The sequence below is a fragment of the Schistocerca nitens genome, chromosome 4 (assembly GCF_023898315.1).
Source record: "Schistocerca nitens isolate TAMUIC-IGC-003100 chromosome 4, iqSchNite1.1, whole genome shotgun sequence".
NCBI lineage: Eukaryota > Metazoa > Arthropoda > Insecta > Orthoptera > Acrididae > Schistocerca > Schistocerca nitens.
This window is the reverse complement of record NC_064617.1, coordinates 499,912,728-499,940,179: the sequence shown is the minus strand read 5'-3', so window position 1 is coordinate 499,940,179 and position 27,452 is coordinate 499,912,728. Positions and strand designations below refer to the sequence as shown.

The following is a 27,452-nucleotide window of genomic DNA, read 5'->3' as shown; positions in this document are numbered from 1 at the left end:
AGTTGTTGTATACTTCTGATATTATACCTTCACATTTTCAGTATAAAGCAAAGAAAAATTGTAATATTTTATTTCAGATTGTTGACTGTCATCTAGGCTTACCTAAATGGTTACATTGTATGTCAACCATTGTTTGTTCGACTAGTATAACGATTACAGTTGGTCATACTCATGTAACATTTCTTTTTGTGATTATTTCAAACTGATAACGGCTAGACAGTTACGCGATCTAACATTAAGTTAGAGTATACAAAAAACAGGGAAAAAATGCCCCCTTTTATCGTATAATAGTTCTTTCATTTCAAGTTATTGCCACTGATCTGTACTCACCTAAATGATTTATTATGTCATTTATTACATGTTGGTCTTTTCTAATTTGACTACATTTTGTGATCCTTATATATATTTTATTTTGTAATGGTTGAGAATTTATTCGTTCATACCTATATTTTACTGATATTCATATCTTTTTTTCGTTTTTATTCTACCATACCATGTATTGGTTGCAACTGTCTTCTGTTTTGACGATTGACTGAAGACTATCACTGTAATGATTTTTACGATGTTACCAAATGGTGCACTTTTCATGCTGTTAGTATAAGTTTCTCTTCCATAAAAGTGACATAAATGTTTTTGTCAAATTTTTTAACGAGGTGCCGACATGTACTTAATCGCAGTATACAGAAGTTTGTAATGATACTCTTTGACTTGCTTTCTATGGTCAATGCTGGGGCCACCTACTGGTCTTCGTTTATCTGTTTGACACTTCAGTTGCCACACTCAGTTTCACACTGGTTCATTTCTAATACACGGCAATGTTTTTGGACATTTGTGGTAAGTTCCTATGGGACCAAACTGCTGAGGTCATCGGTCCCCAGGCTTACACACTACTTAATCTAACTTAAACTAACTTACGCTAAGGACAAAACACACACACCCATGCTGGGGGCAGGACTCGACCCTTCGACAGGGGGAGCCGCACGAACCGTGGCAAGGCGCCCTAGACCGCGCGGCACACGGTACTGTCAAATATGCCTACAGGAGATGAGATTTGTATTGTATTCAGTCTATATGCCCACTTTCGTGAGCTTTGTACTTAAGTTTGATTTTTTAATGTACGATACTATTTGAAATTACTGTATATTGCAATACTTAGATGCACACTTGAGTATATTTTCTGTCATTAATTACTTGTACACTCCATTCCACAGCTTCAGCTTGACGATGATATTTTGAATCGCGTAACACTTAGTAAAGAACTGTGCGATCAAGACCTTCCTATACTTCAAAGTTGCGCCATATCTGAACGGTCTCTACTATGGAAGTATTTCTACATCAAGTAATGGAAATAAACTGAAATGCTGAGAAAATAATGCTAACAATCAATTATTGCGTAAAACTGTCCATTGTTGTAGTTGTTTATTGTATTTCACGAGTCGAAATATTGCATTTGAATTCGAAGGGGAGGAGGGCTGCTTTTAACTGTTCCATCCAGTAGTTGGTCACAGACAAAAGTTAAAATTTAGTGTATGCATTTGTTGTCAGTGTGTTGTGTGTGCGAGTTGTGAATGCGTACCACAGCTCTATTTACAAAGTAAAATACCTTGTGAGAGGTCTTACAAGAAGGTTTTCACAGAGGACACAGTTAAATGCAACTATGGGAGATGTGAGGTTGATTAGTGCAAAAATGAAAAATGCAACTGATTTGTGAAAGTCGTGTCATTTATTTATGTACAAGATGCAATCTGTCTTCAGCAAGGTTTTACTAATGTATCTTGAGGATAGGCGCTGCGGCGGCATAGGACAGGGGAGCAGCGATGGCAGGGGCAGCAACAGCCAGGGGGGCGGCAGGCAGAGCGGGAGCCACGGCTACAGCGGGGGCGGCAGCGATGGCGGGGGCGGCCAAGGCCACGGGGGCGGCGATGGCGGGGGCGGCGATCGCAGCAGGCGCGATTGCAGGGGCGGCGATGGCTGCCGGCGCGATGGCTGCGCCTCGCAGGAAGCCGGCCGACGCGGCGGCGAACAGCAGTGGCAGGATCACCTGCAAGCAAACGGCACACGTCTGCTTAATGTCGACTGAGGCAAAGCTGCTTGTTCCTTAGAGCTGATAGCGTTTCATGACATTTCTAAAGGTAGCGTAGTAAGTTGGTGCATTACGTTCATAGCATTTTTGGATTGCAGGTTGGTATTTCGGTTGCTATGGGTTTATTTATCGATTATCATTTTTCATTTGTAGTTCACTGTTGCTGTTTTTTTTGTCATTTTGTCATCTAGAAAGAGTGGGTGGAGGTGTGGACGCCAGAAAATGGAGTGACGCGTGGCGGAATCGGAACATTTCCGCATATCCTTCTGTTTGAGTTCAGTAGAGGGATGACAGGAGCGAAGGCAGCCAGGAACGTTTGCGCCGTGAATGAGGATAATGCCATTGGACAGAGCACGGCAAGAAAATGCTTTTTTTTTTCGTTTTAGGGGGGATAGCTTTAACATTTGTGACTCTTCACGTACAGGAAGACTTATAGGGTTTGATGAGGATCGTTTAACCGCATTAATCCACAATGGTCTACTGGCAGATGTAATGAACTCTGATCAGTCCACCATTGTGAGACATTTACATGCAGTGGGGAAGATTCAAAAATAGCCTGTATGGGTTCTGTATGTTCTAAGCTAAAATCTCAAAAATTAGCGGTTGGCCATATGTGCATTCTGTTTGCTCGTCATGAATTGACTCGTGAACAATGCTGACCATTCCCATCCTGTATCGCTTCTGGTGACGGGAAATGATGTCTTCATGCTAACATACGGTAAAGAAAGGAATGGTTGAGCCCAAACAAAGCATCAACTCCCCGTACAAAGACATTCGCCCATTTACAAAAGGTAATGTTATGCATCTGGTGGAACAGTGACGGTGTGGTGTACTACGAAATGATTCCTCGAGCTGTAACCATCACTGCTGAGACTTATTGTTCGCAAGTGAGACGTCTTGCAGACGCAATCCGAGGACAACGACCAAGAAGACAGCGTGAAGAGATGCTAATCCACGATAACGCCAGCCCCCATTCTGCTAGTCAGACAAAAAACACCACACATAAGTTGATTTGGTAACTCATTCCGCACCCACCTTATTCTCCCGATCTTTCGCCCTCAGATTTTCACCTTTCCCCCTCTCTATCGAACAACCTTCAATGAACTTCCTTTCCGGATGAAAATGCGCTACGAACTTGGTTCGACGAGATTTTCGCCTCAAAATCATGTGATTTCTACAACTGCAAAATCGAAAACTTTCCCCATATTTGGCAGGCTTTTGTAAATAGTGAAGGAGAATATATTGTTGATGACTTAGGTCTCTGTTATGCACATCTTGTGGAAAAACGCTACGAACTTCTGAATCAACCCAATATGATTGCCTTTGGTAGACTCGATATGTAATGAAGATATTACTTCAGCAGCAAACCACGTTTATTTCAGGCGATTGATACATTCTGGTCAAGAACGATATTGGGAAATATCTTTACTTTTTCCATGTTGGAATGACTGTGAGATCTACATATGCATCTGTACTGCATAAGGCGCCTTTCGGTATGTGGCGGCGGGTATCTCTGACACCTTATCTCCCCCCCCCCCCCCTCTTTTCATGTCCACTTACAAATGGCGCATGGAAAGAATTACATTCTGTACAGCTCCATGTGAGCTCTAATCTTTCTATTTTTATCGTAATGATCCCTTCGCAACGCTTATGTGAGGGGAAGTTACATGTTGTCCGACGTTTCCCGGAAGTACGCTCTCGGAATTTCAATAGTAAGCTTCAAATGGCTCTGAGCGCTGTGGGACTTAACATCTGAGTCCCCTAGAACTTAGAACTACTTGAACATAACTAACCTAAGGACATCACACACATACATACCCGAGGCAGGTTTAGAACCTGCGACCGTAGCAGTCACACGGTTCCAGACTGAAGCGCCTACAACCGCTCGGCCACCGCGGCCGGCTCAACAGTAAGCCTCTTCGTGTCGCACAAACGTTCTCCTGCAGCATCTACCACTGGAGTTCATTGATCATCTCCGTAACGCTCTTCCGCTGTGACGATATTTTCCACACCTCTTTGGATCTTCTCTATCTCTTCTGTTAATCCTACTTGGTGGGGGTCCGGTATACTCAAGAATCTACAGAAGACGTATTTTGTAAGCTACTTGTTACACTAATGAATTATATTTTCTTAAGATTCTCCCAGCAAATCTCAGCTTGGCGTCTGCTTTTCCTACTATATCTTTTATATACCTGTTTCGCCGTAGGATCCTTCAGGTGCTGGAGCCTTGGTATTATACCGTAGTTACTGTTTCCAGTGATATTTTACCTACAGTGTAATCGAACGATTGTGGATCTCTTCGCCTGTTTATGTGGAATACGTTCCATTTATAAAAATTCTTGTGAATAGTAATGGTCAGCCAATTATCGCTGTTTATTCAGATACCACTCTTGGTTTCATCACCAGATAGCAAGTTATTCATTTGTTTTCCATTAGAGTTTACTGACGTTCTTCACGAGTTATGTCACATACAACGCTAATGTTGGGAAGTTGTTTACAAACATTTGCTATCTCCACTATAGCGTCCCCAGTGCCATATTACGAAAAGACTTTAAATTATTTATAAAGAAGACATTCATAATTTGTAAGAGATTTTGTTTTCATGTAGCCGTAAAATAATAATTTCTCTGTCCAAGTTTCAAATGCAAAGAAATAATTTATGACAAAATGATCTGAGAGACGACAAGATACGCTCTTTTGTTAATTTTTTAGTCGTCTTCATTACTTCTTCTCTTGTCTTTATTGTGTGTCGACGGACATGTTGCGAGTGCTGGCAAATGTAAGCATATTTGTATGAGTTAAGCATATAATATACTGATTTAATATTATTGTGCACTTTTAATTTGTAAGAGGTGATCCAGATTTCATGTCCGCCTTCCTTGAATTAACCTGCATTCAAGTAATTTACAGCTCAACAATCGCAGCGGCCGATGCCGCCAACGACGCCATTACGTGGCGATATTAACTTATGAAAAAAAATAGCGGAAGCGGAAAACTCTCCCGCTATTACCATAATATTAATTTTTCTCCACAGCCGCCCGACGTTGCAGAAAATACTTAGCTTTAAGATTCTTATTTTCAGTACCATAGCCGAGAGCCAGAGCCAGGACTCCGACTACAATACAATGGTTAACGGAGGTAAGAAGAATACTCTCGCGCGTGTGTGGGCCGCAATTTTAATTAATAACTAAAGATTTCTTGCTTTAAAATGAACTGACTAGCCGAGGAAATTAATGTGAAAAGTTTATTACATTGTTCGACTTAAATATCATTTTTATTAAGGCCCACCACGTAAGTCGGCAACAATCAAATAATAATAATAACAATAATAATAATATATTAAATTACGACGGCCGACGGACGCGAGATGTTTTGTCGTATTACAGCATGTCTGATAAGAATAGTGACTGAAGTCACTGTAACAAATTTGCTGAAGATTATGTACAGTGGGTTAATATTCAATTCCTGGGATATGTGCTAGCAGCACTTTATGCAGAAAGATTATAATGAAGCCAGGGGAAGCCACATTTTGGTTGAGGATACTGGGAAAGTTGTTTTAGCAGCGGCCCGATCGCATTTAGCAAAGCGAGATTGGACACATGGTGATGTAACGATGATCTTTGTTTGGACCCAGTAGACATGAAGCCTCAAATGTTCAAATAATTCGGCATAAATTTTACCGTTTATTGTTTACTCAGCAATTACATATTACTTGTTGACAGCACCTTTTGCGTTTAAGTAAACCATGAGCAACAGATCAGTTCATGATTTGGTCATGCAGTCTGTTTTTGGTCGAGGAGTAGTGCTTAGGCCGGCCGGAGTGGCCGTGCGGTTCTGAGCGCTACAGTCTGGAACCGAGCTACCGCTACGGTCGCAGGTTCGAATCCTGCCTCGGGCATGGATGTGTGTGATGTGAGGTTTAATTAGTTCTAAGTTCTAGGCGACTGATGACCTCAGAAGTTAAGTCGCATAGTGCTCAGAGCCATTTGAAGCCAAGTAGCGCTTAGGTGTCAGCGTAGTACCTTTTGATTTCTGATTTTTTATTCTAAAATCCAAGTTTCATCGGCGGTTACCAGTCTGTATAAAAAGTAATCCAATAATTTGTGGCAAATCGTAACATGGTGTTGCTTCTGCTCGCTAGACAAAATATTTCTTCACCTTCTTCGCTCTCATCAACGGCGTTTACAAATCATTATACATATTGGTTTTCACTAGAAGTGCTGTCTTGTGCTATCAAATGTACGCCTTTCAAGCGATCACAGTACATAAGTTTTCACACTTTCTTCCCCGGGATGAATCGTTGTTCGACGTACTTTATTCAGCTTCCACGTTCCCCTGGTCATCTTTGAACTTTTTTATGCTAACGCCTCATCGTTGTATGACTCACAAAGCCTGTCAAAAGTCCACGTAACGGATTGGTTCATTTTGAAGCAAATTTGACGGCACAATGTTGATCAATAGTTACCCACCAGGTTAGCCGAGGGTGCTAACGCGCTGTTTGCTGGACTCGGGTAGACGGGCAAGCCCCGGATCGAATCCAGCCTGGATGTGGTTTTGAGGCGATTTTCCACATCCCACTAGGTGAATACCGGGCTGGTCCCCATGTCCCGCCTCAGTAACACAACTCGCAGACCCTTGAAAACGTTCGCACTATTTCGTGGTTTACACTAGGCGCAGACAGCTGGGACACACTAATTCCGCCCCGGGGAGTATGGGATGGCGACAGGAAGGGCATCCGGCCACACTTCGATTCTAACATCGCCAAATCCATCGTAACACGGACGACCCCGCGTTGTAGTGGGACAAAGGCCCAGGGAAATAATGAATGTTGATCAATAGTTCGCAGTACCTCGATTCTGGACGATAGCAGTAGACGCACTTTTACTTCAGACTTGACCTCCAGGAATTTGTAGGCAATTGAGTACTCTCTTCTACAATCTGTACAGCGAGCCAAGAGCCCCGACAGCTGCCAGCGATTTCATCAGCTTCCAACCGCGAAAGGCAAAAGGGGCTGGCATTACCAAAGCAACATTATCGAAAACAATATCACTTATTAGCTGTGACAGCAATGAGGCGTTACTGTACGCAGGCATACAAAATCGTCTTAGGTGAGTGGTTGCAGTGATATGCGAAACAAGCAGGTTAATCCCATAGTAACTGTCGGGACTCTTCTATCTCCGTATGGCCTATTAATTATGTGACATTCATTACCATTGATCCCACGTTTGGAGACCGTCCTTCGTACGTTCCAATGCCCAGAAAAAACGTTTCATTACTTACTGCACATATCCTGTACGCTAGATAAAGAAAAGCCCTCCTTCCTCAAAAAAATGGCTCTGAGCACTATGGGACTCAACTGCTGTGGTCATCAGTCTCCTAGAACTTAGAACTACTTAAACCTAACTAACCTAAGGACATCACACACATCCATGCCCGAGGCAGGATTCGAACCTGCGACCGTAGCAGTCGCACGGTTCCGGACTGCGCGCCTACAACCGCGAGACCACCGCGGCCGGCCCTCCTTCCTCGCTACAGCACAAGCCACCTGGTGTTTGCACGTTTGCGGGGTTATTAGATACTAGCTGACAAACCCCGCATTGCCCGGGTATTCATTTCGCGAGTTTTCTCTTGGAAAGGAAAACAAAAAATAAACCGTGCTTCTAGTGTAGTATCGAAAACATTACATTTCCATGTATTTGCGACAACACCTCCGAAATTGTGAAACATCGTACAAACAATATGCATACTGCACAAATGAATATGGACAGTCCGTATGGCAAGGCCACTTCAAAGCTCTACAGACGACTATAGTTTCCGCTTGCGCTTCGCAGCTGAAAGATGTAGAAAGCACTGACAAGTCCCAGAGATCTCCTTAAGTTGACTTAACTGCAGCACTTTTTCCCGCATCTCATTATTTATGACTTCTCTATATGTCATACAATGATATAATGTAGTGGCGACATTCAGCGGCATATGTGGGTACTGTCTGCGAAATTTATTGCGAACATAGTTAGTTGCACAAAAGTAATAAACGTCATGCAGGATGCGGCAGTTTTTCACGCATCTCGTTGTTGATGACGTTGTATCTCCTCGACAGCGATAGGCAGGTGGTTCTTACCTCCACAGTAATTGTTTCCAGACAGTAACGGGTATTCGTACTAAGTTTTGTTGGAATCGGTACAGTGGTATAAGGGGAGATGTGGAACACACACGCTTACATACACACATGCATGCATCAATATGTATGGATTTATGTACAGGGCTATTACAAATGATTGAAGCGATTTCATAAATTCACTGTAGCTCCATTCATTGACATATGGTCATGACACACTACAGATACGTAGAAAAACTCATAAAGTTTTTTTCGGCTGAAGCCGCACTTCAGGTTTCTGCCGCCAGAGCGCTCGAGAGCGCAGTGAGACAAAATGGCGACAGGAGCCGAGAAAGCGTATGTCGTGCTTGAAATGCACTCACATCAGTCAGTCATAACAGTGCAACGACACTTCAGGACGAAGTTCAACAAAGATCCACCAACTGCTAACTCCATTCGGCGATGGTATGCGCAGCTTAAAGCTTCTGGATGCCTCTGTAAGGGGAAGTCAACGGGTCGGCCTGCAGTGAGCGAAGAAACGGTTGAACGCGCGCGGGCAAGTTTCACGCGTAGCCTGCGGAAGTCGACGAATAAAGCAAGCAGGGAGCTAAACGTACCACAGCCGACGGTTTGGAAAATCTTACAGAAAAGGCTAAAGCAGAAGCCTTACCGTTTACAATTGCTACAAGCCCTGACACCCGATGACAAAGTCAAACGCTTTGAATTTTCGGCGCGGTTGCAACAGCTCATGGAAGAGGATGCGTTCAGTGCGAAACTTGTTTTCAGTGACGAAGCAACATTTTTTTTCTTAATGGTGAGGTGAACAGACACAATGTGCGAATCTGGGCGGTAGAGAATCCTCACGCATTCGTGCAGCAACTTCACAATTCACCAAAAGTTAACGTGTTTTGTGCAATCTCACGGTTTAAAGTTTATGGCCCCTTTTTCTTCTGCGAAAAAAAACGTTACAGGACACGTGTATCTGGACATGCTGGAAAATTGGCTCACGCCACAACTGGAGACCGACAGCGCCGACTTCATCTTTCAACAGGATGGTGCTCCACCGCACTTCCATCATGATGTTCGGCATTTCTTAAACAGGAGATTGGAAAACCGATGGATCGGTCGTGGTGGAGATCATGATCAGCAATTCATGTCATGGCCTCCACGCTCTCCCGACTTAACCCCATGCTATTTCATTCTGTGGGGTTATGTGAAAGATTCAGTGTTTAGACCTCTTCTACCAAGAAACGTGCCAGAACTGCGAGCTCGCATCAACGATGCTTTCGAACTCATTGATGGGGACATGCTGCGCCGAGTGTGGGAGGAACTTGATTATCGGCTTGATGTCTGCCGAATCACTAAAGGGGCACATATCGAACATTTGTGAATGCCTAAAAAAACTTTTTGAGTTTTTGTATGTGTGTGCAAAGCATTGTGAAAATATCTCAAATAATAAAGTTATTGTAGAGCTGTGAAATCGCTTCAATCATTTGTAATAACCCTGTATAAATGCCTGTCCACATCAGCTTTTTTTGGTTGTAATACATGGTAGGTATACCTCACATCTGCAGAAAAACCTAATGTTCCACCTAATTTTGCTGTGAAAAAATTAATAACACGTTTTTCCTCTTCACACTTTCATGTTCACAATAATTAAAGCCAAACCTCTTTCAATCCGCTTGCTCTTGCATATGATGGTTTGAAATAACCACATGACGAGATGAATCGAAAGATATTGGTGATAAATCGCAGATATTTTTCTTGAAATAATCTATTTACTGATCTCGGGGTCCAGTCTCGGTTAATACCTGTCGAGGTACAAGTGCGGTGTCGTTCTAACCACGTTTGGAACAATTTTTATTTTCGGGAATGGCGACGCCTGCTAGTAAAATTTGTGGCGACGACTGCTGTGTTTTAACTCTCTGCTCTCACAACCCTCTTCATAGCGGTTCTATTATCATCACTGCACGCGCTACGCTTCGTTCTTGATCAGAAGCAGAGTCAGTGGCTATAGATTTTTGCAGTAACAAATAATCGATGGCATATTGATCTACATCGTTTGGCTGTAAATCGGAAGAACTTATAACCAGTCTTTAACGAAAATGATCGAGAAGTATGATGGAAACTGTCGTTAAACTTAGTTGGAAAGCTTTCGTTCAAATAAAAATATAATTCCGTAGCTGAAAGACAATTAAAAAGTATGAATTAGTGTTGTTATATTTAGTTATTTCGGCTTTTTGCTTAGCAAGATGTGACTATCTATGAAAATGGAATCGATATATGCGATTAATCTCTCTCTCTCTTTACGTTAGTGGCTTTTGTTTGTTTTCATTTGGTAAACTATTAATTGTGAGTTCGTTTTAATTATAAGCGTGGCAATACTGAAACAATAATAATGAATTCATTTGGACCCAGGCAATAATGTCGTAGTGAAATACGAACCTTAAACACCATTATATTTGTTGAGAACTGATAAGTAATTGGGAAAATAGTTCGTCGGTGTGGTCAAATGCTGTGGTAAAGCACTGCTCTTCGGTGTAACATAGCAAATTTTTTTGTGATTTATCGTTAAAGAAAGTACCTTCATCTTAATGCGTACGAAGTCTGATATCTGAGAAGTGAAACCGATTTTTCATTTGCAGAATCGCATAAGTTTAAGATCGTTATCATTGTGCTACTTAACCCGCTAAACGGGTAACAACCATTTACTGGCATGCTCTGTTGTACTATATTGCCGCTGCTCGCCTATATGATCCGCCTCTGCCTGGGCAGCAATTAGAACAGATGTATATTTCAAACGAAACTTACAAAGATATTTTAATAGGGGAGATTGCAAACTCCAAAGGAGATTCAAATCAGTAACGAATTCCGTTAAAAACTATTATTATTTATTTTAATAATTCAGCGACTGTCTATTTGTCACTGTTTTCTCTTGCGCTATTTTCTTCCATGGTGGTATTAAAAGCAAATTGCTCACCAAATATACAGGATGAGTTTGTTAAACGAGGACAAGCTACGGGAACTGGTCCCTGAGAGGATGAGAAGCATAGGGCATGTGGACATACGACTGCAAATGCGTTCCAATGGAGGTGCATCCACTTGAAGATAGAGATAAAAGATCTCAGTATCAGCGCCAGACAGGTAGTTGACCAGAATGAGGTAACCCAGACAATCTTGTGAAATATTTTCCACGGTTCGTCGCATAGGCCAAGGTCAGCAACTGGAAGCAGTTAATTCCATAAATTATCTGGGAGTACGCATTAGGAGTGATTTAAAATGGAATGACCATATAAAGTTGATCGTCGGTAAATCAGATGCCAGACTGAGATTCATTGGAAGAATCCTAAGGAAATGCAATCCGAAAACAAAGGAAGTAGGTTACAGTACGCTTGTTCGCCCACTGCTTGAATACTGCTCAGCAGTGTAGGATCCGTACCAGATAGGGTTGATAGAAGAGATAGAGAAGATCCAACGGAGAGCAGCGCGCTTCGTTACAGGATCATTTAGTAATCGCGAAAGCGTTACGGAGATGATAGATAAACTCCAGTGGAAGACTCTGCAGGAGAGACACTCAGTAGCTCGGTACGGGCTTTTGTTAAAGTGTCGAGAACATACCTTCACCGAAGAGTCAAGCAGTATATTGCTCCCTCCTACGTATATCTCGCGAAGAGACCATGAGGATAAAATCAGAGAGATTAGAGCCCACACAGATTCATACCGACAATCGTTTTTTCCACGAACAATACGAGACTGGAATAGAAGGGAGAACCGATAGAGGTACTCAGGGTACCCTCCGCCACACACCGTCAGGTGGCTTGCGGAGTATGGATGTAGATGTAGATGTAGATGTGATGGGATTGGTGTAATGCATCCTATTCACAGATGATTGGTTTTGGTTTTGTTTTGCTTTAGGGCGCAAAAAGCAACTGCGGTCATACGCGCCCAAGTCAAAACTATAGAACACGAAGACAGAGAGTTAAAAAGTGGCTATACGTCAATCCCAATTGACATAATAGAAAACAGCTAAAAACAGGCACGTGGAAAATGGGCTAAAAAAAGACACCATACGGAAACGGAGGTCCAAAACTAAAAATTAAATGGCCTTCGCCATATTACTTTGTCGGATAAAAAGTAGAACGCAGTCGACAGCCCGCGCGTCATTTGCTAAACGGCCGATAACTCAGACGGCAAACCCAAGCGGGAACGTAAACGGTTAAAAATGGGCAGTCCGCCAGGAAGTGGCGGTCAGTTAAAACTTGGGCGCAATGTGTACAAAGTGGTGGGGTAGCGTCACTTATCAAATGACGATGGCTTAAAAGGCAGTGCCCAATACGCAGCCTAGTTAAAATCACCTCCTCCCGGAGGGAGGGCCGAGAGAAGGCCGTCCAAGCCACTGGGAGACCCTTAATAAGCCAGAGCTTATTCCCGTGAAGCGAGAACCATTGGCGATGGCAAAGGGACACCACCTCCTGACAGGGGGCAACACTGGGATCATCCGAGGGAATATAGGAACTCACGGGCTATGGTACGAGGACTGCAGGCTTGGCAGCAGCGTCAGCAGCCTCGTTTCCTGGCAGACCGACATGACCAGGAACCAACATAAACATCACACTGGCTCCACCAAGAGTGAGCAAGTGACAGTTTTCCTGGACCCGCTGCACTAAGGGATGGGCGGTCTACAGCGCACATAGACTTTTAAGGGCGCTGAGCGAGTCTAAGCAGAGAGCACAATTGAAAAGGCTGTGTCACCGTGTGTAGTCCGTGACATGATACAGGACGAAGCGCTCGGCTGTAAATACTGAGCAGCGTGTCGGAAGCAGACATCGAAAGACACGGGTGCCAATGACGAAGGCGCACCCGACCCCAGGGTCAGTCCGAGAGCCATCAGCGTATACAGAGGCTACCTTCACGAGGGACGACATCGTCTAACTTAACAACACCCACATGTGGACTGAAGAGAATCCTCATGATATAGTGACATCAGATTAACAGTAGTGGTTCGGCCACAGTATGTGGCCAGGGATTATTGGCGACCGCCTCTTGGGACCGGTCATCCTTCCACAGCGTTTCACAGTGGAGGCAAATCTGCACTTCCTGCGGTTGACCCTGCCTCCCCTACTGGAAGACGCGTTCTTGGTGGTACGAAGAGCGTCGTTATGTGTCACTACATGACAGTACTCCAATTATCTGCATTCTTGGTCCTGAAGCCAAAACACTATTACAAAGTGGATTTTCCCACTTCCCTGGTGTGTTCTCACGTGTGATGTCAATCACCGAAATCTACACTGTCAAAGATCCTTTATCTCCACGTTCAAGTGGATGTAGATCCATCGGAAGGCGTTTCCAACCATATGTCCATATGACCTTTATTGCTACTTATCGTCTCAGGGATCGTTTCCAGCAGTTTATCCCCATTTAGCAAAATCACCCTGTATAATACACACAAACAAATAAGAAGCCCCGCTTGTGAAATTTGAAAATTACGTAGCTTCCAACTAAGGGATCTGCTCGGAATGGAAAATCACGACAGAGTATGTCCGCCGTTTTGCAATAGATGGCAGTAGCGGCAAGTACAGGTACAATTGGTGGGTCGTAAGCGTCATACAATAAGCTTAGGCATTTGTAAACATAGCGTCATCAGAATATTAGTCGACTTGTGATTGCATTATAAAGTTATTCTCGATTGAATATATCAACTTACGAGCACAATCCTTGTCACCTGCGAGAAGTTTTAAGTTTGAGCTTCCACATGAAGAGAGCTCCAGCTGAGCCTCATAGAATGCTGGGTAGGCTTATGATGAGGTACATATTAGTGAAAGAACGTGCAGCGAATAGTTTGAACGCTCCATGAACGGTGCCACTGACCTGGAAGACCGGCATGGCAATGGGAGCGAGAAGGCTTTCTAAGCTACTGAAACCGACGGAAACAATCACAGGAGGTCGTTATCAAAATAAGTTGACGCGCTTGAGCCGAACACTGAAAGACAAAAGGCCACAATACAGCTATAGATATGAAAAGGTGATTTTGCTGCATGACAATTCTCGACACCATGTCGCAAAACCTGCCAAAACATACTTCAAAACGCTGAAATGGCAAGTCCTAGCCCACCTGCAGTATTCTCCAAACACTGGTCCCTGGGACTACCACCTTTTTCGAACAATGGTACACGGCCTGCCTGACCAACACCTACGATCATATGAAGGAGTGTAAAATTGGATCAGTTTTTGGATCGCCTCCAAGGACGCCCAGTTCTTCCATCACGGGATTTTTACGCTCCCGGAAAGATGGGACAAAATAGTGGCCTGCGATGACCAATACTTTGAATCGTAAATTTTTTGTAAGTTTTTCAGAAAAAAGCCTCGAAGTTCGGGAAAAAGCGACGGAAATGATGTGGACCCAATAGCAGGACTGCGTCTTTAGCTTACTGGTCTTTAATCGGAAAAATTAAAGCTACTTACGAGCTTGTACATGCTGAGTGTGTGTTGCGTCGGCGGTGCTGACTACTGCAGAGTCCACGGGTCCAGGGTTTATATACCTTTCGAGCCACACCCAACGTCCCTCACGACGGCCTCGCTCCTCTCGTGGTGTCCTGTGCACAGGTTCTACTAGGCGCTCTACCGCTCCTACGTCGTTAGATAAGAGCCGCCACTGCTGCAGACTACATTAACTTTCATGCTGTATCCGTGCCAACGGATCAACGATGGCCAATAACTCGTTACGTTCTGATTCGGGTATAATATACGTTAAACGGCCCTGTGAGTTATTCATCCGCGGAAGACGAAGAATCTTCAGGAAATTTTGTCCTCCAAAAATCTTCATAATCCTTTTTAAATCCAATTTCCTCCTGTCTGAACAGCTGCACACGCAATGGAATAGTTCATATGCCGCTTTCCTCTCTCGAGTTGCGTTACATTAATTTTTTTTCTTGTGGCCTTTGGACATTATCCATTCAACCACTTCGAGTTACGTTTCATGAAAACTTAAGCTCAAACACACACCCAGACAGACAAGGGCACGTGCGGGGGCGCGAACCAGCATCAGCGCACTTTCATCTCTAAGAAGGAGCCGTAAAAACTGTCTCCAACCCTTCGATTTAACGAGATTAATAAACCATTAGAAAACACATACAGAGACGACTTACGGACATCTCAAATCCTCCAAGTTTATCTGTAGAAAGAAACCCCAGCTGACAGATCGAAGTCTCGATTGCGTTGGCGATAGTACTTCAGTAACTACTCGAGAAAAAAAATAGCTGCCATCAAGATAAACCAAGGGTTTGGACAAAATAACGTGAACACATTTCGTGGTGGTGAAACTTCTTTTCCTATTTGCATGTAACCTTAACTGTTAATAAGGGTGGGGAAAATTAAGTGGTCCCGATAACAAAGTCCCAGGGACAAAGAAACACAGCAGAGGAAAGTAAACACAGTACTAACCTGACTATGGCAGGTGTTGAAAGTGATCACCACACATCTCTCGGCACTTTTGGGCCGTGGTCAGCAAGTTTATGAAGGCGGATGGAAGTTGGAATTGCTGCAATCTCAACCGAAATCTTCTGCTGCAGTTCTTGAAGACTGTGAGGGTTTTTGCGATACACCTTAGACTCGAGGACACTCACACAAATTAGCTAAAGTTCGTCTGTGACATGTACAACACACAGATATGTGAACTGAAAGCAGGATATCAAAACACGATAAAAAGACTGTTAGCATAACAGATGGGCCGAAACCAGAGCAAAAAAATATGTGGGCGGCATTGGGAGGAAGACAGCTCTATTAGGGCGAAAGGCCTACAACAGCTTCTTACACACTGAAGCGCCAAAGAAACTGGTATAGGCACGCGTATGCAAATACAGAGATATGTAAACAGGCAGAATACGACGCTGCGGTCGGCAACGCCTATATAAGACATCAAATGTCTGGAGCAGTTGTCAGATTGTTACTGCTGCTACAATTGCAGGTTATCAACATTTAAGTGCCGGCCGGAGTGGCCGTGCGGTTCTAGGCGCTACAGTCTGGAGCCGAGCGACCGCTACGGTCGCAGGTTCGAATCCTGCCTCGGGCATGGATGTGTGTGATGTCCTTAGGTTAGTTAGGTTTAATTAGTTCTAAGTTCTAGGCGACTGATGACCTCAGAAGTTAAGTCGCATAGTGCTCAGAGCCATTTGAGCCATCGATTAAGTGAGCTTGAACGCGGTGTTACAGTCGGAGTACAAGCGATGGGACACAGCATCTCCGACGTAGCGACGAAATGGGAATTTCCCCTTGCGACCAGTTGACGACTGTACCTTGAATATTAGGAATCCGGTAAAACATCAAACCCCCGACATCGCTGCGCCCGGAAAAAGATCCTTCAAGAACGGAACCAACGACGACTGAAGAGAAACGTTCAACGTGATGGAACTGCAACACTTCCGCAAATTGCTGCAGATTTCAATGCTGGGCCATCAACAAGTGTCAGCGATATGGGCTTTCGGAGTCGAAGTCCCAATCGTGTACCCTTGTTGACTGCACGACACAGAACTTTACACCTAGCCTAGGCACGTCAACACCGACGTTGGACTGTTGATGACTGGAAACATACTGCCTGCCCGGACGAGTCTCGTTTCATATTGTATCGAGCGCATGGACTTGTACATGTATGGAGACATCCGCATGAATCCATGAATCCTGCACGTCAGGAGGGGACTGTTCAAGCTGGTGGAGGCTACGTAATGGTATGAGGAGTGTGCAGTTGGAGTGATATGGGACCCCTAGTACGTCTAGATACGATTCTGTACGCAAGCATCCTGTCTGATGATCTGCATCCATTCATGTCCATGGTGCATTCCGACGTACTTAGGCAATTCCAGTAGGACAATGCGACATGTCCACAATTGATACAGAGTGGGTCCAGGAACACACTACTGACTTTAAACACTTCCGCTGGCCACCAAACTCCCCAGACACGAACATTATTGAGCATATCTGGGATGCTTTTCAACGTGCTGATCAGAAGAGATATCCATCCCCTCGTACTCTTAAGGATTTATGGACAGCCCTGCAAGATTCGTGGTGTCAGTTGCCTCCAGCACTGTTTCAGACATTAGTCGAGCCCATGCCACGCCGTGTTGCGACACTTCTGCGTACTCGCGGGGGCCTTACACGATATTAGGCAGGTTAACAGTATCTTTAGGTTCTTCAGTGTATAACGAAAAATAGGCACTAGCTGCAAAGTCATTCTGTTCATTGTGAAGCTAATCAGGGTGGCGTTTCTTACAATCATACATCTCTATCTCTTCTAAAAGATTCAATAGACGTCCCTTAGGGAGAACGACATCTACCAGCCACAGCTGTTGTGTCTATTTCATACAGCATAGACACAATGAGGTAGCTAGGTGCACGCTAAACTAACGCAGACGGGCTTGAAGTACTGGAACAGGAGACTTATTAATGCACTAAAGAAAAGTACGTAGTTTTATAATACTTAACTTTATTCTCTTGTTGGATATTAGTAAGCTATAAGCACTGATACAAATGGCGCCTTGCTAGGTCGTAGCTATGGACTAAGCTGAAGGCTATTCTATCTGTCTCTCGGCAAATGAGAGGAAGACTTGGTAGGTCTAGTCGCAAGCAATGTCGTCCGTACAACTGGGGCGAGGTCTAGTCCGTGTCTTGTGACCTGCCATGTGGTGGCGCTAGGTTTGCGATTACACAGTGGCGACACGCGGGTCCGACATGTACTACAGGACCGCGGCCGATTTAAGTTACCACCTAGCAAGTGTGGTGTCTAGCGGTGACACCACATTCCTCCCCCGCAAATCGGCGAACGGTCGTGAGATAAGGCTTCCGCCCGCCGTGGGGAGGACCCCATGTTGACGTATGCGAGGAGCTGGGGAGCCTAACAACAGGCGAGGCTGTGCCACCCGCACCCGGCCATTCGGTCCGAGGGGAGCTAGGAAACGCCTGCAAACCTAGTCCAGGGTGCACGTCAACATGAGGTGTATGCGCACGTAATGAGACAAGAGGGGCCGAAGGGTCGACCTCCATGTGGTCGGAGCACCCGACGGGCGAAGACGACATCTGGTCCGGATCGGGCAAGAGGTCCATGGCGGAGGACGGCTGGTCACGGGAAGCGAGCGGCGGCGCGTGACCCAGGGAGGCGCGTGGTGGCTGCAGCGAAGCGTCCACTGCGGGCGGCGCCGGCGGCGGCTGCGGCGGCTGCGGCGGCGGCTGCGCGACGCCATGGGGCAAAATGGAAGGCAGCGTCGGTAACACCTGGGGATGAGGCGAGCCAGTAGATGGGTCCCCAGGGCGCTGACCTGACGGCACCGTCGCTGAAAGCAGACGGGGAGCGGCAGAACCCAGGCGACGACAGAGGCGCAGCTGATTGAGATGCCGACGCACCTCACCAGAGGCCCCCAAAACCAAATACATCGCGCGGTCGAGGCAGCGAAGAATGCGCCCTGCGAGCCAACGCTGTGAACCGCGATAGTTGCGATAATAGACAACGTCGCCAGGAGCAAAAGCAGGAGTCTGCCGCTGCACAGGAACCTGATGCGGCGGATGCAGCAAAGACATCAGGGTGCGATGAGGACGACCATGGAGCAATTCAGCCGGCGAGCGACCATCGCGGGGCTGAGAGCGATACGAAGACAAAAAGAGCAATAATGCGTCCTCCCGAGAATGCGACTCTTTCAATTTCAACATCTGTGACTTGAAAGTCCGGACCAATCGTTCAGCAGCACCGTTTGACTGAGGCGAAAACGGCGCGGAAGTCAGATGTTGAATACCATTGGCTTTGCAGAATGACTGAAATTCTGCGGACATGAATTGTGGGCCATTGTCGGAAACAATAGTCTGCGGAAGACCCTCAATGCAAAAGATAGCAGACAAGGCTTGGATTGTGGCAGAAGACGTCGTGGAAGACATCCGGACAACAAAAGGAAAATTACTGAAAGCATCGACCACAACCAACCATCGAGCATTCCAGAATGGACCAGCAAAATCGATGTGCAAGCGTTGCCAAGGGGAAGTGGCTTTCGGCCATGCAAAGAATTTCCGCGGCGGTGCGGATTGTTGTTCGGCACACGCCACGCAAGAGGAGCACATATTCGTAATCGCAGCATCGATGCCGAACCAAGTACAGTGCTGACGAGCAAGTTGTTTCGTACGCACTATACCCCAATGTCCTTGGTGGAGAAGCTTTAAGACAGAGGACTGTAACGAACGTGGGACCACGACTCTGGACTGATCATTATCGGAACGCAACAACAAAACACCACGTCGTACAAAAAGTCTCTCCTTGTGCACAAAAAAACGGCGAACCAAAGGATCTTCGATCCGTGACTTTGACAAGGGCCATTGCGTAGCAACAAAACGCAAAATAGTAGCAAGGACAGGGTCAGCAGCTGTGGCTGTAGCGACACGACGAAAATCAATCGGAAACGATGCGACCACGTCATCGGCTTCCGAATCAATGAACATGCAAGCAAGTTCGGAAGAATCGAATGCTTTATCCTCAGCAACAGGCAAACGGGACAACGCATCAGCGTTTCCGTGCTTAGCAGTGGACCGATACAAGATATCGTAGCGGTACTGCGAGAGAAAAAGTGACCAGCAAATGAATTTCTGCGCTGTACGTGGAGGTACAGGCTTGTTCGGATGAAAAAGCGATGTCAACGGTTTGTGGTCTGTGATGATGGTAAAGTGACGACCATACAAGAAGTCATGGAACTTGGTAACACCAAACACGAGAGCTAAAGCTTCTTTCTCTATTTGTGAATAATTCCTTTGCGCAGATGAGAGCAATTTGGACGCAAAGGCAATAGGGCGATCATGCGAGCCATCCTTGTGCGCAAGCACAGCACCGATCCCGAAATCCGATGCATCTACCATCAACAAAAGGGGTTTCTGGGGATCGAATGGCGTAAGGCAAGTATTTGAAAGTAACGCCGATTTCAACTGGCGAAAGGCGCGTTCGCATTCCGTCGTCCAGACGAACGGAACACCTTTACGGCGTAAGCGATGAAGCGGAGCTGAAATGGAAGAAGCATTGCGCACAAACCTGTTTGGAAGTAATGCTAAAAGAAAGCAGGTGTGGATGCACACCCGAACGGCAGTCTTTTGATGCGATACAAGCCAAGATGCGTGTTTACCACTAAGACGCGCTGGGATTCTTCGTCCACAGGTATGTGCAAGTACGCATCTGCTAGGTCCAATTTCGAAAAGTATTTTCCCGGGCACAGTTTGTCAAAAAGATCTTCCGGGCGGGGCAAAGGAAAAGTAGCAGTCACAAGTTGTGGATTCACAGTTGCCTTGAAGTCCACGCAAAGTCTCAGTTTTCCGGAAGGGTTCGGCAAAATTACTAAGGGTGAGGCCCAGAGAGAAGCCTGCACACGTTCAATTACACCTTGAGATTCTAAATCGGCTAACGTTCTTGCGACCTCATCACGCAATGCGTGGGGAACATTGCGTGCTCTGAAAAATTTCGGTTGCGTGTTGCCTTTCAGTTCCAAATGTGCTGCATAGTTCTTAGCGCAACCAAGGCCCGGTGCAAAAATGTCTGCAAATTCTTCACAAAGACTAGAAACACTGGCGGAAGGCACAGTCTGATTCACTGAGAGGACCTGATTTACTATAGACAAATTAAACAATTGAAACAAATCTAAACCAAACAAGTTCACTGCACTAGAAGTAGAACGAAGAACGTAAAACGATACAAGTTTTGTCTGTCCCTTGTATGTTGCAATAAGGCTGCACTGTCCTAACACAGGTATATGCTGTCCTGAGTAACTATGTAACTTAACATTTGCGGCACGCAATGGCGGTTTGCCCAGTTGTTTGTACGTGTCGTGATTGATCAATGAAACTGCAGCTCCGGTATCGAGCTGGAATGGTATCACTTTGCCTTCAAAGTCTAAGTCCACAAAAAGTTTATTGTCCTGTTGACGACAAGAGCGACTGTCACGTGCAATTTGAACTGATACAGGTACAGAAGCACTTGCGACTTTACGGGAATTCCGGCGACGTCGACGCACACTTTTGGTGGGACGAACACAGTCACTGTTAGCTAAAGTGTCACTGGACGGGTGGGAATGAACCACATGAATGTCCATGGGTGAAGGTCCACGAGCCCGATTGTCCTGGGTTCGATTCCGGCGCGAAGCAAAAGGCCTGGAATTTGTGTGATTGTCTGATCGAAGCTTTTTCTGGCAAACACTTTGAACATGTCCTTTCTTTTGACAGTAAAAGCAAATAGCTTGGCGTGACGGGCAATTTTCACGCGAATGTCTAGTTGCACACCTCGGGCATGATTTCACTGCAGTTGCTTGCTTACGCGGCGCACGTGTTTGCGAGCTAGGCTGCCGCTGCTGTGCGGACGGGCGCGAGGGCCGTGTAGCGTCCCGGGCAGCGCGGCCGGCGGGCCGGTTAATGTGACACACGGCTGGCGAAGTTTCAAATGATTCCTGAGCAAAGTCAAGTGTGTCTTGCCTATCCAATATGTCTATCACTTGTTGAAGGGAGGGATTAACTAGTTTCAAAATCTGTTCCCTTATGCGAACATCAGAAACGTTCTGTGCTATTGCATCACGCACCATAGTATCCGAATAAGGGAGGCCACAGTCACATTCAAATGCACACTCCCTAGTAAGTCCTTGCAATGTTGCAACCCACTCCCTATTAGTCTGACCGGCCGTACGTTTTGTACGAAAGAACGTATACCGTTTTGCAACTACATTTACTGTTTCTTTGAAATAGGCATCTAAAGCAGACAAAATTTCTTCGTAGGACAGAGTTGCCACGTCGCGTCGGGGAAACAATTTCACTATCACACGGTAGGTAGACACACCGACACAAGAAAGCAAAAACGGCTGCCGCTCATTACCTTGAATTCTGTAGGCTGCTAGATGGAAGGCAAATTGTCGGGACCATTCAGTCCACGACTCTTGAGCTGCGTCAAAACTACGAAACGGAGGTGCAACAGCGTTTGGAGGCAGCGGTAGCGAAGAAGCGGCGGCTGCCGCATCGGTTTGTAGCGCACGTTGACCCTGGACGAGCTGTCCAAGGGCTTCCAATAACGCCTGCGTCTGCTGATTCTGCAAGCGAAAAAATTCGGACAGTACATCTGGAGATTGTGGCGAAGCCATGACACAAGCAAATCAGAGCAAAGTACAATCAATTTATGCAACGTGGGCGCGGCACCACTCCTCGGCGCCAAATAATGTTGTGTCTATTTCATACAGCATAGACACAATGAGGTAGCTAGGTGCACGCTAAACTAACGCAGACGGGCTTGAAGTACTGGAACAGGAGACTTATTAATGCACTAAAGAAAAGTACGTAGTTTTATAATACTTAACTTTATTCTCTTGTTGGATATTAGTAAGCTATAAGCACTGATACAAATGGCGCCTTGCTAGGTCGTAGCTATGGACTAAGCTGAAGGCTATTCTATCTGTCTCTCGGCAAATGAGAGGAAGACTTGGTAGGTCTAGTCGCAAGCAATGTCGTCCGTACAACTGGGGCGAGGTCTAGTCCGTGTCTTGTGACCTGCCATGTGGTGGCGCTAGGTTTGCGATTACACAGTGGCGACACGCGGGTCCGACATGTACTACAGGACCGCGGCCGATTTAAGTTACCACCTAGCAAGTGTGGTGTCTAGCGGTGACACCACAACAGCCACCTTAGCTTTTTGCACCGGTCGTTGTAAGTACAGTATGCAAGCATCGACCCGACATTATGGGTCATGTGTGGTTATTATTTTGTCTGATTTTACTCCATGTGACAAGGCCACTTGTGGCTGCGTACTTTGCTTTCTCTGTTAACTTCATGAAGACGGGTACGTCTGTTAGCTTTCCAGGTTATGTACATTATGGCACTGCTTATTAGAGTTGTTAGCTTATCATTACATTATGTGCATTTTTATGACATATATACATTGCAGTATTTAGACCAATTTGAAAATGATCGAAACGGTCGAGACCGGTAATTGAATAAACACTCTTTTGCTATCAGTGACTGTTGTGGCTCACAAAATTTTCCACTATTGTCTCGTTGTGATACGCCTGCGTTGAAGAACCAAAACCTCCTATTCCCTTGCGATTCCTGATTCTTTACAGGGCTGTGGTCTGTCGCTTCGTTCTTTGTTTTTCACACTTGTCTGACTTCAATGGAAGCTGTTGCATCTTCGAACTGCTGAGTTGTACGAGGGAGTATTTTTATCGTACGCGTCCACAAACGCAGCATGGGTTGAGAATAAATGCAGAACGAAAACGGTACTCCCCTTTATCAGTTCTTTTTTGGGGCGGAAATTTCGACTTTTACCAGGACTGCCGATATTTACCTACAAAGAAACTAATGATTAATTACGTGTCTTTATTTTTCCGAGATCATAGCTAAAGCTTGAAAGACGCCCGAAACACGTATCTACTATCAGCTTATAATGTTTTCTGCAGCTGCTAACTCACAAGGACTTTTGCTGAGATCACCTGTGCGCACTAATCAAAGTCTGAGGTGAAGATGGTCTTTCCTTGGCCAAAATGAAAAGTTTCAGCGACGTTCCTTGGAGGGCGGCGTATCTTGAAATGAGACGAACAGGTTTGTGAGGTGATCATCTTCTTGCCAGCGACAACGATACATGGTTCGTAAATGTTATGAATGTTTTAGATAATAAGTTCTGTTTTTATTTAATTTATTCGTTACCATTGAACTAAAAACGATGTTTTCCCCTGTTTCATGAGCGACGTAGAAAGGAATTGTCGACAACGGCAGTCTTCAGCCTACCAGATAGCCATTCCACCCACTGGACATGCTAGCCACACGTCGGTGGCCACTGTGACAAAAAATATTGCTGGGAGCGTCAAATTCTCGCTGCGCCGACTTTTAAGAAATAAAAATGAAAGAATCACTTATTTGCTTTGTGTAGAATCGGTCTGGATGAGTCTGTATCACAAACTGGAACTGTACCGTCGGATTCTGTAGTCACATGCTACATTACATTACGCAGGAGTTACACAACAATTATTTGTACAAGAATATGCAAATAAAATATTGTGAAGTGTCTTAAAATTTGTATGGAGATTTTGAGTTTTACTTTCTGGAAGTGTGGAGTCCAATATCCATCTGAATTTTCTGATAGAGTATAATTAACTTCGGGCTTGGATACTTGAATGAAAAGTCGAGATGTTGGTAACAAAAGTTATCTCAAGTTTAATTTCCCGCAAGTTGGCAACGCAAGCCCTCTCTGGTTTTAGAAAGCTGCGATAAGGGAGACTGACTTTGTATGAATTAACTTTGACTAGTAAGAAGTGCCTAATCTTTAAATACTTTAGTGAACTAAGCTGGACACTTATTTAAATATCTTGAGGTGAATAACTATATTTGAGGCAGACTTTCATACAGTGTCTGAGGTCCAACATTGCGACTCACAGATGCAACCACACTGAGCTACCGATCAACTATATTCTCTCTGGTAAATTCTTATTACGTGAATTTACCAGCAAGCAGAGATTAAAATATTGCACACAGATTTCAAGATCGAAACTCAAGTTAGTACCTACAAAGAAAATGAGTGAGTTACTTTTTCGGTTACATCGAGAGATAATTTGAGATTAAGTCAAGATACGAAAAGGTATTAAGCTTTGTCGTGAATGTGGCATACTAAGATATGGAAGTTAAAAGTGATCGCTGGTAGCGATGGCAACAAGGATAAACAATATTTCTACGACATTATCGATATCAACTGAAATTTAACACTGATTTATCTTTCGCGACCCCATATACTACTGACTGTACACAATTAAACCGCGAAGCACCAAGAACCCGTTTACATTGATGAATACCTTCAGGTGCAAGTGGCTTACGATCTACGTATGTGTATCGAGCGTATGTTATGAGAGGTAGTCATGCCACATAAATCAGTACTACTGATGTCACAACGCAGTTATCCTAACGATGAAGGTCGTACCACTGCAGTCCCGGCCAACAGGAAGTCATCGCGGACTGCGACGGTGCAGCCTGTTAGGTACTCGAATGTGATGCAGAGAGAATTGCCTTGTTCTTGGGCGGTGGCTGGCCTGATATACTTTGTGTGGACGGAGAGTTGGTTGGCGGTTGCTACTTGGAACGGTAAGCGATAACTTGGTATGAGATGTTACTTCCTACAGTCTCTAGTTACTAGCTACGAGTTAATAAGTAATGCAGTGCTTAGCTCAGCTTGGCGAGTTTTTTTAGTGCAGGAAATTCTCGTATGTACTGAGCCTTTACAGTGATAGTGTTCAACACGTTCTGTACTAAGGGGCCTCCAGTCTCGATACACAGAATCCAGAATTCGTTGTTTCTATTTTACGCATCTGAAATGTAGGCGAACTCTGTAAATCCCTTCTACATTCATCTACTAGTTCTTGTTTTCTTTTGAATAATTGGAAGGAAAGTTCTTTGTTATGAAGTGGTGTAGGTAAAAGTAACTACATTTTTCCATGCTGTGCTTTGATTTGAAATAATCAATAATTTACATACCAACTCTCTGGATTTATTTATACATCTCTCCGACTTTAAATTGATAGCTTTTTTCTATTTAATAAGCCATGTGTTGTTGTATTTATAAATATACGGCACCTAGGAGCCTACCATGATCATCTGCCTTCAGCAAACGTATTTATTCACTGAGAGTCGCAAGCACAGTCCGTATTTATTTATTCAGCACAAGCTTACTAGTAGCGTTTTCATTTGATTCTTTCAGGTTGTAGATGGTAAGTTTGTATCGAGAACTCTAGGGAAACTAATGATATAGCAGGATCCATTCAGTGTTATTCTGTTATCTAACATTTTCAGTCTTTACTTGGAAAAGTATTAAAGTCACTATCGTTAGCCGGGAGCATGCTCATAGCATACGCTTTATTTGTAAGACGCCGGATTTCTATAAAGGGCCATCAAAAAGCTTCACTTTGAAGGTCGTACAGTGTATAATCGGTTTGACAATCAGGCAAAATAGCCGTGAACATGGAAGCAATCATTCTACTAAGATACCACATTGAAGATACCTATTTGTATTGTATTGTATGTCAACCGGGGACCTAGAAACGACGGAGAGGCTCCGTCCCCGCCGCAGCCGCAGTGGTCCACAACCCACGGCGACTACCGCAGTCCATTTCAGCCCTTCGCCGCCCTACACCGTACCCAGGGTTATTGTGCGGTTCGGCCCCCGGTAGACCCCCCAGGGAACGTCTCACACCAGACGAGTGTAACTCCTATGTATGCGTGGTATAGTAATGGTGGTGTACGCGTACGTGGAGAACTTGTTTGCGCAGCAATCGCCGACATGGTGTAACTGAGGCGGAATAAGGGGAACCAGCCCGCATTCGCCGAGGCCGATGGAAAACCGCCTAAAAACCATCCACAGACGGGCCGGTTCACCGGACCTCGACACAAATCCGCCGGGCGGATTCGTGCCGGGGACCAGGCGCTCCTTCCCGCCGGGTATGCGTGGTAGAGTAATGGTGGTGTACGCGTACATGGAGAACTTGTTTGCGCAGCAATCGCCGACATAGTGTAACTGAGGCAGAATAAGGGGAACCAGCCCGCATTCGCCGAGGCAGATGGAAAACCGCCTAAAAACCATCCACAGACGGGCCGGTTCAACGGACCTCGACACAAATCCGCCGGGCGGATTCGCGCCGGGGACCAGGCGCTCCTTCCCGCCCAGAAAGCCATGCGTTAGACCGCACGGCCAACCGGGCGGGCCAGGATACCTATTTGGTAAAACACGTGTGCTGTTGTGTGCTAGTATTACAAATCGATATAAATGCATGTAAAACAAACATGGATAAAATTCAAGCAAATAAATCAGTACTAGAAAGTTGTCTAATATTACCAACTGAAGATATTGTCCAAAATAGGTACCGTATATACAGAAGGATCAAAGTACTAAAAATCAGAGTTTCAAATATTTTTATTCATGTAGACGTGTATTAATTCTTCAAGAGAAGGGTGATAAAATACTACGTGTAATTCAGTCACGTAAAGGATGATGTTGAAATCACAAAAATTAAAATTCAAGTGATGGAATCCTGGGACCAAGTTCGGTTCCAAATCAAATCATTGTGAACAGCATAATTTTCCCAAAAGTATAGCCGTTCAGCTTTATGCATTATCAAGATAGCGTAGCGGGTTACGAAGGCCTAGACACCTTAAAACATAAAACCGGATAAGTACCAAGAACAAAATTATATAAAACAGTGGCGCTTTTATTAGTTCTTAAAGACAGTCAAAAGTAAGTTGCTACTGTATTTT

General features: G+C 44.9%; 1 protein-coding gene across 1 annotated transcript; it reads right to left on the bottom strand.

Moving 5' to 3' along the window:
- Nucleotides 1–1,703: 1,703 nt before the first annotated feature.
- LOC126253095 (cuticle protein 16.5-like) lies at nt 1,704–14,672 on the bottom strand. The gene is made up of 2 exons (XM_049954203.1): nt 14,640–14,672; nt 1,704–2,041 (listed from the first exon to the last, which is right to left on the bottom strand). Exons 1-2 carry the CDS (start codon nt 14,649–14,651, stop codon nt 1,766–1,768), a joined length of 288 nt encoding a protein of 95 aa, XP_049810160.1. The 5' UTR covers nt 14,652–14,672; the 3' UTR covers nt 1,704–1,765.
- Between the last annotated feature and the right edge of the window lie 12,780 nt (nt 14,673–27,452).